The sequence below is a fragment of the Hyperoodon ampullatus genome (genome assembly GCF_949752795.1).
Source record: "Hyperoodon ampullatus genome assembly, chromosome: 15".
NCBI classification, from domain to species: domain Eukaryota; kingdom Metazoa; phylum Chordata; class Mammalia; order Artiodactyla; family Ziphiidae; genus Hyperoodon; species Hyperoodon ampullatus.
In genome coordinates this window covers 32,555,473-32,569,645 of record NC_136928.1, presented here as the reverse complement: position 1 = coordinate 32,569,645, position 14,173 = coordinate 32,555,473, and the positions used below count along the sequence as shown (strand labels likewise).

The 14,173-nt window shown below is 41.4% G+C and overlaps 1 protein-coding gene across 1 annotated transcript in view; it reads left to right on the top strand.

Annotated features, from left to right (window-relative positions):
• Nucleotides 1-14,173, top strand: part of MEIS1 (Meis homeobox 1) — a gene marked incomplete at its 3' end in the record, with an annotated part of 139,164 nt that overhangs the window by 26,152 nt on the left and 98,839 nt on the right. Inside the window, exon 8 of the mRNA XM_079720833.1 lies at nucleotides 4,833-4,944. Coding sequence (XP_079576959.1) covers nucleotides 4,833-4,944 — 112 coding nt within the window. The remainder of the gene's footprint in view (nucleotides 1-4,832; nucleotides 4,945-14,173) is intronic.

Below are 14,173 nucleotides of genomic sequence, written 5' to 3'. Positions count from 1 at the left end.
GTATTCTGTAGGCAGTAGGGAGCAATTCATTTATTCAACAAACATTTCCTGAGTGCCAGCCAATTGTCGGGCACTGTGCTTGATACGCAGGTGAACAAAACAGACACCAGTTCCTATCCTCATGGAGCTTATATTCCAGTGAAATTGAACTCTTTTAAAGCTGGGGAGTGATTTGACTTGAACTCTTTAGTGCTGTGAGGGCCTTAACAAGAACAGTAATCACTAAGATGAAACGTGAGAGAAATGGATGAGACTTGATGACTGATTGGATGGGAAGTTTGTGTGAGAGAGCGAGAGAGAAAGGTGTCATGCATGGTTCTCACAGATGGTTTATACTAGGGGTCCCCAAGCCCTGGGTCACATAGCAGGAGGTGAGCGAGTGAAGCTTCCTCTGCCGCTCCCCATCACTCACATTACCCCCCGAACCATCCCCCCACCACCACGTCCATGGAAGAATTGTCTTCCACGAAACCGGTCCCTGGTACCAAAAAGGTTGGGGACCGCTGGTTTCTACCAAGGGTGGATAGGGTTATACCCACTAGGATCAAGAACAAAAAGGAATAAGTTGAAGGTTTGGTGGGGAGATGAAGAGTTTAACTTTGGACTTGTTGAGTCCTTCATATGGAGATGGCTTCACAGAGAGTTGGGCATACAAGTCTAAAGCCCAAAGAAGAGGTCCAGAGACACAAATTTCAGAGCCTATGGGTGACACCTCAAATCACAGTGGTGAAAAGAATAGTCTTAAGGAAAATGTGGAAAGTGATACGAGGACTTAAAGGATGTCCAAAATTAAGGCATAAATGGAAAAAGGATTCAGGAAGGGAAGAAGAAAAAAAGTCACCAATGGATGGCTTTATTCAGGAGGAAGGACAGGTTGGAAAGTTGCAGTTTGTCTGTTATGTTGGTGGAACGGTCACAAAGCACTGATTGAGTCCTAAGCATGCGCTATATACTGTGCTGAGCGAAAGAGCTAGATGAGGCCGATTCTCCTCCCTCGCCCTGGAGGAGCCTGTAGTCAAGGGGGTCATTGCTTCTATTTCACTACCAGATACCAGTACAATTGCCTTATCAATAAAATATACCACTTGAATTTTAGCCTATCATTATTTTTTTAAAAAACCCTAATTTTCAAACGTTCTTGAGTAGTGGTAGAGGAATGGGAGTGTTCAGGCTGTGGAAGAGAGAAAAAAATGGGGAGAATCACAGACTCGCTTCAAATATTTAAAATGACTGCCTGGGCTTCCCTGGTGGCGCAGTGGTTGAGAGTCCGCCTGCTGATGCAGGGGACGCAGATTCATGCCCCGGTCTGGGAAGATCCCACATGCCGCAGAGCGGCTGGGCCCGTGAGCCATGGCCGCTGAGCCTGCGCGTCCGGAGAGCAAAGCCCCTAGCTGGCTGCCTCCATTTATGACATATGAAATGATGTCCGGAGGATCGTTGGCTCTCAATGTCAAGTTAGAATGCAGACTCCATGATCTTTAAGGTCTTTCTAGCCCTGGTTTTTCTATCTAGCCCTGTGAACATCTCCTAGAGAAATGGTTCTCAAGCTTTCAAAGAATTACATACTCCTTTGAGAATCCGGGGAAAAGTTATGGACACTATCCCCAGGAGGGAAAAATGCAAGTATGTACATAACACAATTATTGTTAATGCAAGACCCCCAGCTGAGGTCTTCTATAGGAGGTCCATGGACTTCAGGTTAGGACCTCTTGTCTTAATGGATTTCTAATAGATGAAAACATAGACTTTGCTTACTCTGAAATGACGTACATTGAAGAAAAGGGCTCTTTGGGACTTAATTTAGAACCATGACTGAGGTTTGCTATACATCTAAGGCAATGCATCATTGATTTCATTCTGTCAGCCTTACTTTACAAGTGGCCCCAAGCAACTCACAACGTCACAGATATATGTCCATAATCAAATGCACATATTTTATTTTAAAAATAATAACGGTGTTGTTTGGTGTAACTGCATGTAGTCACAGAGATATGTTATCGTAACTGAGATTCTCTGGTAGGTGGATTTTGGGGGAGTTCTTTCTGATTAGAGCTGTCTTACATATTTGTACTAGAAGAGTTCATGAGCTATTTCTGATACTTAGACTTTAATCATGCTTAATGAACTGAACTAAGCATAATTCTTGTTCTGTTTTGGTAACCTTGTGGATTTCTCCTAACGCTCAGTTTTGTATGACTACAGTGTTCTTGAAATGCTAATACCCCAAATGCTAATTCGAGGGAGGACCACAAAAGTTAGATTTCATTTCAGAGAAGTGCATTCAGTATCACAGGGCTTTCTGGAAGAGCAAGGCTGTGAGAAGAATGATATTAGGTGGAAAAGATTGGCTCCTACCTTTGGCGAGCAAACAAATTTAAACATATAGGTTGCACAAAATTTGGATAAACTGAGGTGGAATCCAACATTTCTTGCATGAATGCCTGTATAATGTGGCAATAGCTGTGAGAAAAGAGGAGCCCGGCATCTAAGACCCAACACAATGAAAATGCAATGAATCGGAATGCCTCACAGATCATAGCGGAATCAGAATTTCCAGCAAGGAAAATCTTTTCATGGTGAATTAAGTGGTGGATGAAGAAAAATGGTGATGAAAAAAGGTAGGCACAGATCACAAACACTGGGCTCAGGGCTCAGGGCTGAAGATTTAAGAACCTTAGCTAAAGCTATGCAGAATAGAATGTGGAAAATTGAATTTACTAAACAATTAAGCATTGAATTAATCTACATCCTGCACAGTAGAAAAGTGGGGGAGGGAACAGAGCAGAGCTGAATAAATCAGTGGAGCTCATTAAAAGATAGTGAATATATCAGGTCTGTCGTAGCATAAAGGAGGACAGTTTCCTGTGTAACATGGAACCAATCTTTGGTTCGAAGTCACCTTTCTGGAGTCCCAGTCTTAATCAGATTAACAGACATGCTTCTGATGAGGTTAGTCTGTTGCTCTGTATTTCAGCTTGTTATCGCTAGCTTTTCTATTAATTACAAGTCAGATCACCAGTCCACAATAGTAGTAGGGACAACATAAATAAAATGAGAGTGCCCAGGAGATGTCACTCGCAGGATCTCATGCATCCTGAAACTCCCCCGGGTTCCTGCAGCCTCCCACATGCCTTGCCGGTCTTTTGTTCAATTACAGTTAATGCAATAGTTTGCCATTTTCTCCTTCTAATTATATTTTCAAGTGGGATTTGTAGCACATAGAAAAACATCCTTTTACATGTCGAGGCACCGGGGTTTTGTGCCTGGCATTGTCTGTCCCCTGGGTGCTGTACCATTCTTTCTGCAGAGCTCTGAATAAACAAGTCCCCCTTTTAGAGCTGCAGTTGTACAAACTGAAAATTTATGCATTAACTGTTTGCATTCTGAGCATGTGTTCCAGATTGCGTCTTACAGCATTCTTTTGGCATGCTGCAGAATGCGTGTTTGTCAGAAGCACTTCTTTCACAGCTCACATATCTTTCAATCACAGAATCAGCGGATCAATTAGCACTGTTTTTGAGACTATGTGTAAATGGTTGAATCAGACACACAAGTGGCGTGTATCTTTCTGTGACTTTATTTCATTTTTGGGGCTGCGGTAATCGTTTGGCCAAGATTACAGAGCAGGTGGCAGGCAAACATCCTTTTCAGGAACAGCAAACCTCTTCCTTTGATTCTTATATGGCACGACTCTTAGATAGGATCTTTACTTTTCTCTCCCTGGGTGTCTGAAACATTTTGATCTACTCAGTTCTTCTTATCTTCTCTGGGATATGGAAATACTTTTCAAGAAATAAGTAAAGAGTCTTTGGTTTTGCTAGGCATATTTAAAATGTTGGGAGGGTCAGTAACTTCACTACTGCACAGTCAGGAACCATGACATTCAATGACCGAAATGATGTAGACATATTTTACATACAAGATCATCGTGCTGTCCCGCTGGTAATCTTGAAGACAAATATCCCTTCCTAGCCAAGAATCAGCTTTCTACTCTGCATCATCCCTACTGTGCAGGATGACCAGTGACTCATAAAGCTGTTTCTGAAAGCTAGCACTAAAAGCTAATTAAAATCTTTTCTGGTGATAAAGGGAGATTTGGGAGAAGAGTCGCCATGATTGTTTTCCCCAAGAATTTAATTTACAGCCAGTTTTTTCCTATCTGAATGATACTTTCAAATGCACCCAGTGATAAGAAGCAACATCTGTTTTCCCTTCAATAGTACAAGAAGGCTCGGCATGGGGCTGAGTGTACACAGTCCATGTGAATCTATTGTTATTCTCATTTCTTTTTGTCCCTGTGCCTGGTCCATTTGCCATGTACCATCCGGCAAACAGCTGACACATCCTAGCTATTATGGACCCCGGCCTAATTGTGAGGTCTTAAAAGCTCTGCCATGTTTGCCTTCTAGGATGAATCGGAAGCCTCTACACACCGCAGTGTTACAGACCACCACTCTCATTTTGCACTTTTAGAGTAGCAGACTATTGTGCCAGAGGGTTGCTTGACATTAAAAATACAGTCAGAATGAAGTGGCAGCGGTTTACCCCCTCCCCCCTTCTTTGCCTGGAATGTTTTTGTTTTCCTTAGTAATAAAGCATGCAATCACTTACAGAATAACTATTGGTAGACATTATTTTAGCTTCGAAGCAGAAATGGGCAAATTTTAGATGCACCAGTGGAGCTCTGAGCTGGCACTATTAGTGTGGGGGATGGGAAAGATGACGGGGCTGTCCATTCCAGCCCTCCACCACTTTGTCACTGTGCGAGGGGACCCTACCGGGACCGTGTTAACAGACCACTCTATTCAGATGTCTGCTTTGTGCCCTCACAGCCCTCTTGGAACAGAGATCACGATGACACGGCATCTACCCGCTCAGGAGGAACCCCGGGCCCTTCCAGCGGGGGCCACACATCACACAGTGGGGATAACAGCAGTGAGCAAGGTAGGAGAGCTGTTCTTGTTCTCTTGCTACTTGTGTCATTTTTCAGGGTTGAAAAATTAGAAATGTCTGGTGAGGGACTCTTTATACAGTTTTTCCTAGAACTCTTTATACAGTTTTTCCTATAAACCCCGTGTAATATGAGAACCGGCTCATCTTATTTTATTCCCCTCTCGACCCCCTTCTTCTTTCTCTGCCAGACCAGCTGCCTAGCTGCCTGTCACCTGGCCACCTCCATAAAACAGGGTCAGTGAATGGACTGAGAGTAGAGAAGTAGATTAGACATTCGAATGTGTGGAAATAGTATGCCACTAATACCCTGCTCTACAAATAAAAAAGTGTTATTATTCCTTACCCTTAGAGGCTTTTCAAGAGATCATGAAGAAACACCCACTAGGATTCCAACTGAACAATATCTTAAGATGCCTAGAAGGCAGTGGGCCTTTTAGAAACCCATGCCGGGCTTCCCTCTTCACTGGGTTGAAGCCATTTTTCTGGATTTACTTATTTGAATCTCTTAAGTGCTTGGCTTTGTGGCAGTCAGACTAAAGAGAATTAGGATGAAATGGAAAGAATCCAGATCAATTTCATTTGTGTGGTTCTTGGAATGCACATACCTGTATGTGTATTTGGGTGTCCATGGATGTGCACGTCTGACTATAACAGGTAGCAGATAAAGTTTAAACATAAAGTTAAGCTTCAGCAATAAGGTGAAGGAGGATTTAGATGTCTTGTACCACTTTTGACGAGAACTACTGCAGGGTATTTTGTGTTCAATTCATGCAACCAAAGAGAGTATTCTCTCTCTGAATATAAAAAGATGGCTTTATTGAAGCTGACTGAGCCCACAGTAGGTACATACTTTAAAATCCGGTTTTATGATCATGTTTCACTGGAGTGCTGTTTCCCAACAAAAGAATTTTGTTTTCTAACTGAACTGGGCTATACCAATTAAAATTGCAAAGTCTACAATGAATTGAACACGATTAATTTGACAACAGAAACAGAAAAGTTCTTTTTTGGGGGGGAGGGGTGGCAGATGTATGCTATTTGGACTGGGAATAACTTCTACACATAGAATTTTAAGCATTTGAGATATTTTATTGTTCAGAGAAAAGTTGCTGATTTCATCACAACTGTAAGTCTAGCAAAAATGGAGCCTGGAAGAGTAAACTGGTTCAGAGCTGAGGCAGAAACTGGTAACCTCTGACCTCTGCCTTTTACTGGAAAACGATATGCAGCCTAAATCCACGGGGCCTATTTCCTTTCAAGTGTGCGTATGTATATGTTATGGGGTTGCTGTTCACAGCACTATAGCTAAGATGAGGTCAGCATTTCCGTATGAAGCCCTACTTTCAGAATTCAGCTTGCACCAAGAGTTTTCAGAAAGGTATAAATGGACTCTCAATTCTTTTTCCTGTACTCCAGAGTTGCTACATGGGGTCATAGCCTAGTGTTTTGTTTGTTTGTTTGTTTTTCTTTTTCACGTCTTGCTTTTTAAGACTGCCATCGGAAGGGTAGTTTGGCTGCTACTTTGAAGGCTTGTAAACTGCTGAAATGCATTTGTTTCAAATGGAAACATGAGTTTTCTTAAACATCATCTGATAAAAGGACTTTCAGAGGGCAAATGCCCCACTCCAGTTCTTCCCCTCTGACCTGTCGGGACAAGGAATCAGGAATTTCTCGGGTTCCTTTCTCCTTCAACACATGCTCTCTAAAGGCCAATTTAATAGTGAATGTGAGTGTAAGCCGTATACCCCTCACATTACCAGAGTTTTCCACTTACATCCTTCCTCTTTCTGTTTTTTCATATAAGACCACCGCCTCGTTTTTCTTTTTAAAGCATTTTCATATAAATAGTCTCATTGGAATGACCTCAGTTGAACCTGCCCAAAACAACTCTGGTGGCAGATAAAACAGGTCTAGCCCCATTTGACAGAGGAGGGCCAGAAGCTGTGGATGAGCTGAGCGATTTGTTGAAGCCCTCGTGCAGCATCAGGCCTAAAATTTCAGGCCTGCCCCTCCCCCCACCCCGCCCCTCCCCGCACTGCCCTCTCCTGGGCAGTGCGATTTATTCCCTGCTAAACGCAGAATGATGCCTGGAAGTGTTGCTGTAACAACTTCGGTGCATTTCCATGCCAACCACAACGCTTCTCAACTCGTTTTTTCATCCCTGGGACCTGTGGAGCTGGGTCTTTGTGCAGCCTTCGGATTAGCTGTGCACAGTGGCTTTTCCGTGTTCTCCTGTCTGCCTTTTCTGGCAGGCATGGATGTGTAAGCCGTGCCAGCATTTGGCCTGTAGTGCATGTCCTAAATAGTTATTTACACAGTTTGAGTCCATTTTAGTCAACTGGGTAAATAACAGCCCTCTTCAAAAGATTTATAAATCCATAAATATGTCTTTATACATACCCAATAGACAGAAATAACTCAATCTGTCAAGAACATATCCAAAGAGGTGTTTCCCTCACAGATGGGAGTAATACATATTTTAAAACTTTCTCTACTGTATTATTTGTACTGCATTTCTTTTTTCCTCATTCCTTTTCAATGTTTGTCACTTCATTATGGTACACAGGGTACAAAAAAAAAAGGAAATCCCCTAGGCTTTGGTCTTCCGTTAAATAACCTTGTCTGTGGTACAAGGTAGGCATGTAACAGGCTCTGTCCTGTTCTTTTGGACTTTCAAAGTAAAGCAAAGAAAATCGGTCATCCAGGAAATTTGTAATGTTCTGACAGATTTCAAACAGTAACAGTTCCTAGTTAGAGTTCCAGCAGTTTGGGGGATTTTTGAGCGCCTGACGATTTGCCAAATGAGTGGCTCTTGTGGTTGATAGAGTAGTTTTAGTTCACATTTTTACCTAAGCATAAAAAAATGTAGTACAAAACCCTGGGCATTCTGAAGAGAATATATGTGAAGTATGTAATCAGCAAATGTGAAAGATATTATTCAGGGATTTGATGTTTATTCATGATTTACATAATATATCTCTCCCCCAACTCAAATTATTTATCATGGCAACTCTTCTTATGGCAGCTACATTCATTTCATATTAACACTTGTGGCCCCCCTGCAGGAAATCGATTCTTTAATAGCAAAGCGCCTTTAAATGGGCATTTAAAAGGAAGGCCTAACATCTGTGTTTGGTTGGGGATTCTGCTGCTGTGGCTGGGACATTGATTTTGTCTACTCTTTAACTTCCTCAAAGCACTTCCAAAGATATGAGATTGGATTCTTATTTTCTCACTGTCAATGATTTGCTATTTTCCCATTTCAGAAGAGAGAAAAGTAAAGCTCAGAAATATTGAAGTGAGTCACCATGAGAGTCACCTCCAGATCTTGGTCTCTTGCCTTTGTAACTACTTTAGGATGGGGTGTTTTCAGGACCCCCAAGCAGAGTCTCATAAGATGAGGTGCACATTGGGAGATACTGTTCTCTTTCATGTGTCTTTTTTATCCTACTGTGTGTGGCTGCCCTACTGACCATAATCAGGGTCTATTGTAGGAAGCGTGTAGTCTGGACGGGGAGAGCACCAAGCAAATCTGGTGCCTTTCCCCACCGGATTGTACTCCTCCCCAGGAGGGCTGCCGCAGACACCGTATAACTCATAAGCAGCCTTAGCTGTGCTTGACCACATTTTGAGCTTGGGCACGTCTCTGTTTTGGGTTGAAAGTCAAGGGAGACGAATACATGATAGTAATAAAATAATAAAATAATGTATTACGGGCTGTCAGTCAGTGTAGGTATTTCATCCCTCACTTTGTAGAGGAGGTCACGGAGGTGCAGAGAGGCTGAGAGCCTTACCCAAAGTCACATACTTCTTGGTGGTACAGTAGGGACTTGAACCCATAGCGTCTGACTCCAGAGCCCAAGCTCCTATTTGCTGTGATACTGGAGTGTGACTAAGAATGGGAAACAGATCATTCGAGGGCCATTCTTTCTGTCGTCAATTCAGGGACTCTTCCCCCAGTGTCTGCACTGGGCCTGGCACTCCGCTCTGTGACAGTGACAGAGCTGTGAATAAAACAGAATCAGCATTAGCCTCAAGGGGGTTCTACTCTGCCGGGGACTGAGAATCCAGTTTTGTGTGCTGAGTAGAATGATGATCGAGCTATTTACAGAGGAGCAGGATGATTGATATGATTAATTTGTATTATGTATTAAGAGCCTCTACCATTTCACTCATTCTGAAATTTGTTGAATTGAGAAGAGGAGCCTACAAAACAAGTGAAGACATTTCTGTTGCAGAACGTTTCCCACTTCAAGCTCATCTCGTTTTCCTCTTTTGTGAGGATAAAGAAGGTCTTATTTCTACATAGAAATTTGATGTGAAACATTTCAGCCCTAAAGGACTTGACTGGTCTCTAGAACTTCTAAAACGCACTTATGAACTTCTTTGGGGGCCAGCACTCAGATCAACAATAGTATCTTTGCTCCCACTAAAAAAACAGCAAAAGCAGCATGTTTCTGTAAAGAGGAACAATTGAAAAGCATTGCTCTTTCTTTATAATAAAATGTATCAGTAGTGGCCAGTGCCTCCCACTGTCCACCCCCCTCCACGCCAGCTTTTGTAGGAGTTCAGGCAACCTATAGGCAGAAGGCAATTCCATTTATTATTGAAGGGAATCTCGAGGCAGTCGTTTCAGACCTGTGAAGCCAGCAGGCAGAGCTGGGTGAGAGGGAACGGGGGTGGGGGGTGGGGGGTGGGGGGTGAGGCAGGGAGAGGGATGTAGGGAAGGGCCACATTTTGTTCCAGATGACTAAGCAACGATTTATATACCCGCTCGTCTTTTTACATGAAGAAGAAAAGTAATAACAGCCCAAACCCAGGCATTTGAAACAGTCAGCTGTCTGATGAATAATGGGATAGGTGGGAAGGAGCTCTCTGATTGGATGCCTTAATGAGCAATTTCGCACAGAGTTTGGGCTGCTGTTCCCCTTGACCTTTGCCCTTTATTGACCAAACTGACACTTCATTTTTCACATACTTCCAATTATGTCTCGGCTTAAGTGTTGCCCTCCCTCCTTTATTTCTTTCCTATGGACAACTTGAGAGTAGTTGAGGCCACGGAAGATATTTTAATTTGAAAAACTACCGTAACAACTCAGGTTTAGGATACAATCCGTAATCCACAGTTTTTCGGATGAAGACACAAAGTGAATACTGCTTGTTTTGAAACAGTTTTCTGTCTCTTTTTTTTTTTTAAATCTCAACTTATTTTAAAAACAAAATGTTTATAATAACCTAAGAACCCTGAAAAGGAAGAAAAATGTTTAAAAAGTAGGTTTTTTTTTTTTTTTTTCCTTTCATTTGTCTGTTGGTCAGGGTGACTTGCATGATTTTATATTTGTTCACACTTACCTCTTAAGCCTTGTTCTTCTCTGGGAACTTCTTATATTTCAATGGCACTAGAATGCATATTGAAAAATATGCTTTGGTGAGAAGAGAAAAGTAAAATATAATTGTGACCACAGGCCTTAGCCCTTGGGCCACTGCAGCCCTGTGTGGTACTTGAGTTACATTTAAATTAAAGTTACATTTAAATCAAATTAAAGTGTGGTCTTTGCTTGCAGTGGCAGGCAGAATAGGAAAATGATTTCCTGATGGGAAAAGTCAGATGTAAAAAAGAAAGGGGAAGTCATTACATGCTGCAAATCCATGTTATCCAAAGGTCCATATTATTAACTTATCAAACATGTTGAATTAGATATATGGACAGAGAACTGTTTTCCCAAGAACACCCCATACTCTAGTCACCTTACCTTTTATTGACTCATTAAATGTGAGTAACCGTTTTCTGTTCTCCATTTGCTTGACTTCTAGCATCATGAAAGCAGATCGTCTTAAAACAAAGAAAAATAACTTCATCATCTAAAAGTCATAACTGTTTATTTAGGGGCATGAACTTGGCCATGAGTGTTTTCACAGAAAGTGTGACTTCTCACTATTAGGCAACATCAGTAGTAAACCTGGTCATTGCTTTTCATCTTAAACAACTGAAAAATTCATTTGAAATTATTTACTCCCAAAGAGATTTCCCTCTAACACAGAAGTATTTGTCTCAAGTAGATGAAGTGTTACCTACTTTATTATGTAGCCCTCTGGCATATCCATCGCATATTTTTACTATAATATGGTAATAAAAGAATGTAAAAGGCAGACAAAGGTTCTATCTTTTTCTGTAAGGTGACCTCTGTTACCAAGTAACTGCTTTACTTATGAGCTTATTAAAAACTCAAAAAATGAGCTTTTCATACTTCACAGGCATTGATGTGAAAATGAGCTTTCCTGTGAGTAGTTTTCTTGATCATTTTTAGAACAATTGATTAGCCAAAGAGCTCTGTCATTAGTTGACATTGACTGATAGCAATTTGTCACAAGCTCTGAAGGTCAGCTAGACAGTTGGAGTTTCAGCCTGCCTTTGATTGACCTTTACAGAGTCCATCCTCATGTGACTGGGTTTGAATGGGTCAGACCCTCGATTGGAAAAGGCAGGGTATTAGCAGGATCATTTCGTATATTTTCTGTTGATTGCTCATTTTTATTTATGTGTGAACTCAAGGTCTGGATAGCTTATCAAATTTTGGACTCTAGTTTTTGAAACTTAAGAGGTGTGATATTTGTTAAGTATGGCCTTAAAACCACAATTCTGTTTTCCCTCTGGTTTGCAACATTACGATGGACTTGGTATGTGATGTAGACTTTGCTGCCGACACTTGCCGTTGTCACCTGTGCAGATACTGGGGTTTTGTTGCCTGTGATGGATTGGAATTTTGTTCTTGTTGTGATTGTTTCTTAAGAGATACCAACTCCAGTGTGGCTGGTAGGACTTCTGAAATTATACACCAGTTCTCTGACTTTCCTAGAATTAATGACATTGGTCTCTCAAGAATCCCGTGATAGTTTAAAAAATGAGTGGTAAAGAATTCTATGAATAATGATGTTATGGCAATTCATCAGGAAGTCCTAGAGCCAGAAGATATGAAAACTTTTTAGAAAGGTATCTTCTCTTCAGTTTCACTCAGTCTGCTGTAAATTAGAGAAAGCTTTTCTGGCTATAACAACATTGGCGTTTCACCGAGAGTGGGATATATTTTCTATTGTAGTGGACCTGGAAGTTAATGATTCATAATGCTTAGTTCTTTCTTTCCAAAACCGTTAAGTATTTTTCAAAAGCACATCTCGTGTAGAAGAATATATTCCACACTCGTATTAATAACACGCATTTTACTGCCTTATGTAAATAATAAAAATGGTGACCTGAGCTTTAAAAACCCAGATCCTACTGTGTAATTATTTAATTCAGTTTCCAAATAAGGCCTTTCTTTTCTCTTATTCTCTCTCACCTTCCCTTCTTCTCTTGATTCTGCATTGGGTTTTAAACTATAAGCAATAACTTGTTTTTCAGGTCCATCCTCCTAGGCATTCCAGGGCCACTGCACAGCTGAAACATATGTTTCAGTTTCTACCCAAGAAAATAAACCAGGAGAGAATCCATTGTCCCCAGTAGTGGGTTCTTCACAGGGTGTCATTCTTGGCAAGGCAGAAGTGAGGAAGTTAATTTTAGGGAAGCATCCATTTAATACAGCCCAAGGAGATAAAAAGAGTTTAGAATTATAATCACTTCTGCAGATGAGCCAAAATATGATCACAAGTTGTATTTAAGTAGGGAAATATAAATTTATGCATTCTAGGCAAGTCATCCAAAATGGATTAAGCACTTACTGTGTGGAAGGTGCGCTGTTGAGGCTATAAAAATGCGTAGGTCATAGTATTTGCCCTCAGGAAGTTCGTGTGTGCTCCCAAGAGCATCAAGCATATGCAAGTGAAATATTTGCTAAATGCTGAATATTCTTAGGAGGCTGTGAGTGTGTTTATTTCACAACACACCAGTGACCCAGACACAGTGAACTCTGTGGTCAAGGCTGTTGACTGAAACACAAAATGGGTAGGATTTGGCCTAACTTGCAGAGGGACACCTCTACCTTCGTCCTCTGACTGCCATAATATGTTCAGCATCTCTGGGCCCTATGAGGCCACTCTAGGGAACTTGGTTCAGTTTTCCCGTGTGGCCACCTGGAGCCTTTGCTGTTTGAACTACTGGGGTCATCATTGCTTTCTCCACCTTTAGTCACGTGGCTGCTGACTCATACTGATCTTCTTCAGGGGACCTTGACATTTTCTGGGGGGAGGGGACCCCTTTGGCAATTTGGTGAAGTCAATGGATACCTAGTCAGAGTAATATTTTTATTAACACACAAAATAAAATACATAAGATTATAAGGGAAACTAATTATATTGAAATCCAGTTATCAAAATATTTTATTTTTAAAAATAAATAAATAAATTTATTTATTTATTTATGGCTGCATTGGGTCTTCGTTGCTGCGTGCGGGCTTTCTCTAGTTGCGGTGAGCGTGGGCTACTTTTCGTTGTGGTGTGAGGGCTTCTCATTGTGGTGGCTTCTCTTGTTGCGGACCACGAGCTCTAGGCACACAGGCTTCAGTAGTTGTGGCTCACAGGCTTAGTTGCTCCGTGGCATGTGGGATCTTCCCGGACCAGGGATCGAACCCGTGTCCCCTGTATTGGCAGGCGGATTCTTAACCACTGTGCCACCAGGGAAGTCCTAACAAAGTATTTTAAAACACAAATCGTAATATAGTGATATAAGTGACTCATTTTAATATGCATTAAATAACAAGGTCTAGCAATAATTCTATTGTCTATCACGTTTTTGAAATAGTGATGAATGTAAATGGTGTCTTAAGATATTTGTAACAACTGTATTGTATTATGTGAATATGGTTTCCATGGGTGACAAAGTCACAGGTCCTACTAATAGTTCTGTGGTTTGTTACGTACCTAGATACACACTTGAAGTAAATGCTAATTGCAGTTAGAGGTTAGTGAGAATAAAAGGTTAATTTTTTTTCCCTTCCAAGTACTTGGATCTTATAAATTCTAACCATGGATCCCCTTGTAGGGGGAGGGTCTATGTAGTCCAGGTTAAAAACTTCTAAACTAATTTGTGTCATCTGCAGGAAGTATTCTGTGAACCCCCAGATTGGAGGAAGTGATCCTCTTCTATGTTGTCAGGGTATCCTGTGTTTTATCGTTTCTCATATATTGAAATGAGCCATTCATGCATCAGCCTCCCCAGGATGCCCCCTGGGAAGGGACTACGTCTTCTTCATCTTTAACTCTCCTGTGCCCAGCATAGTTATGACAC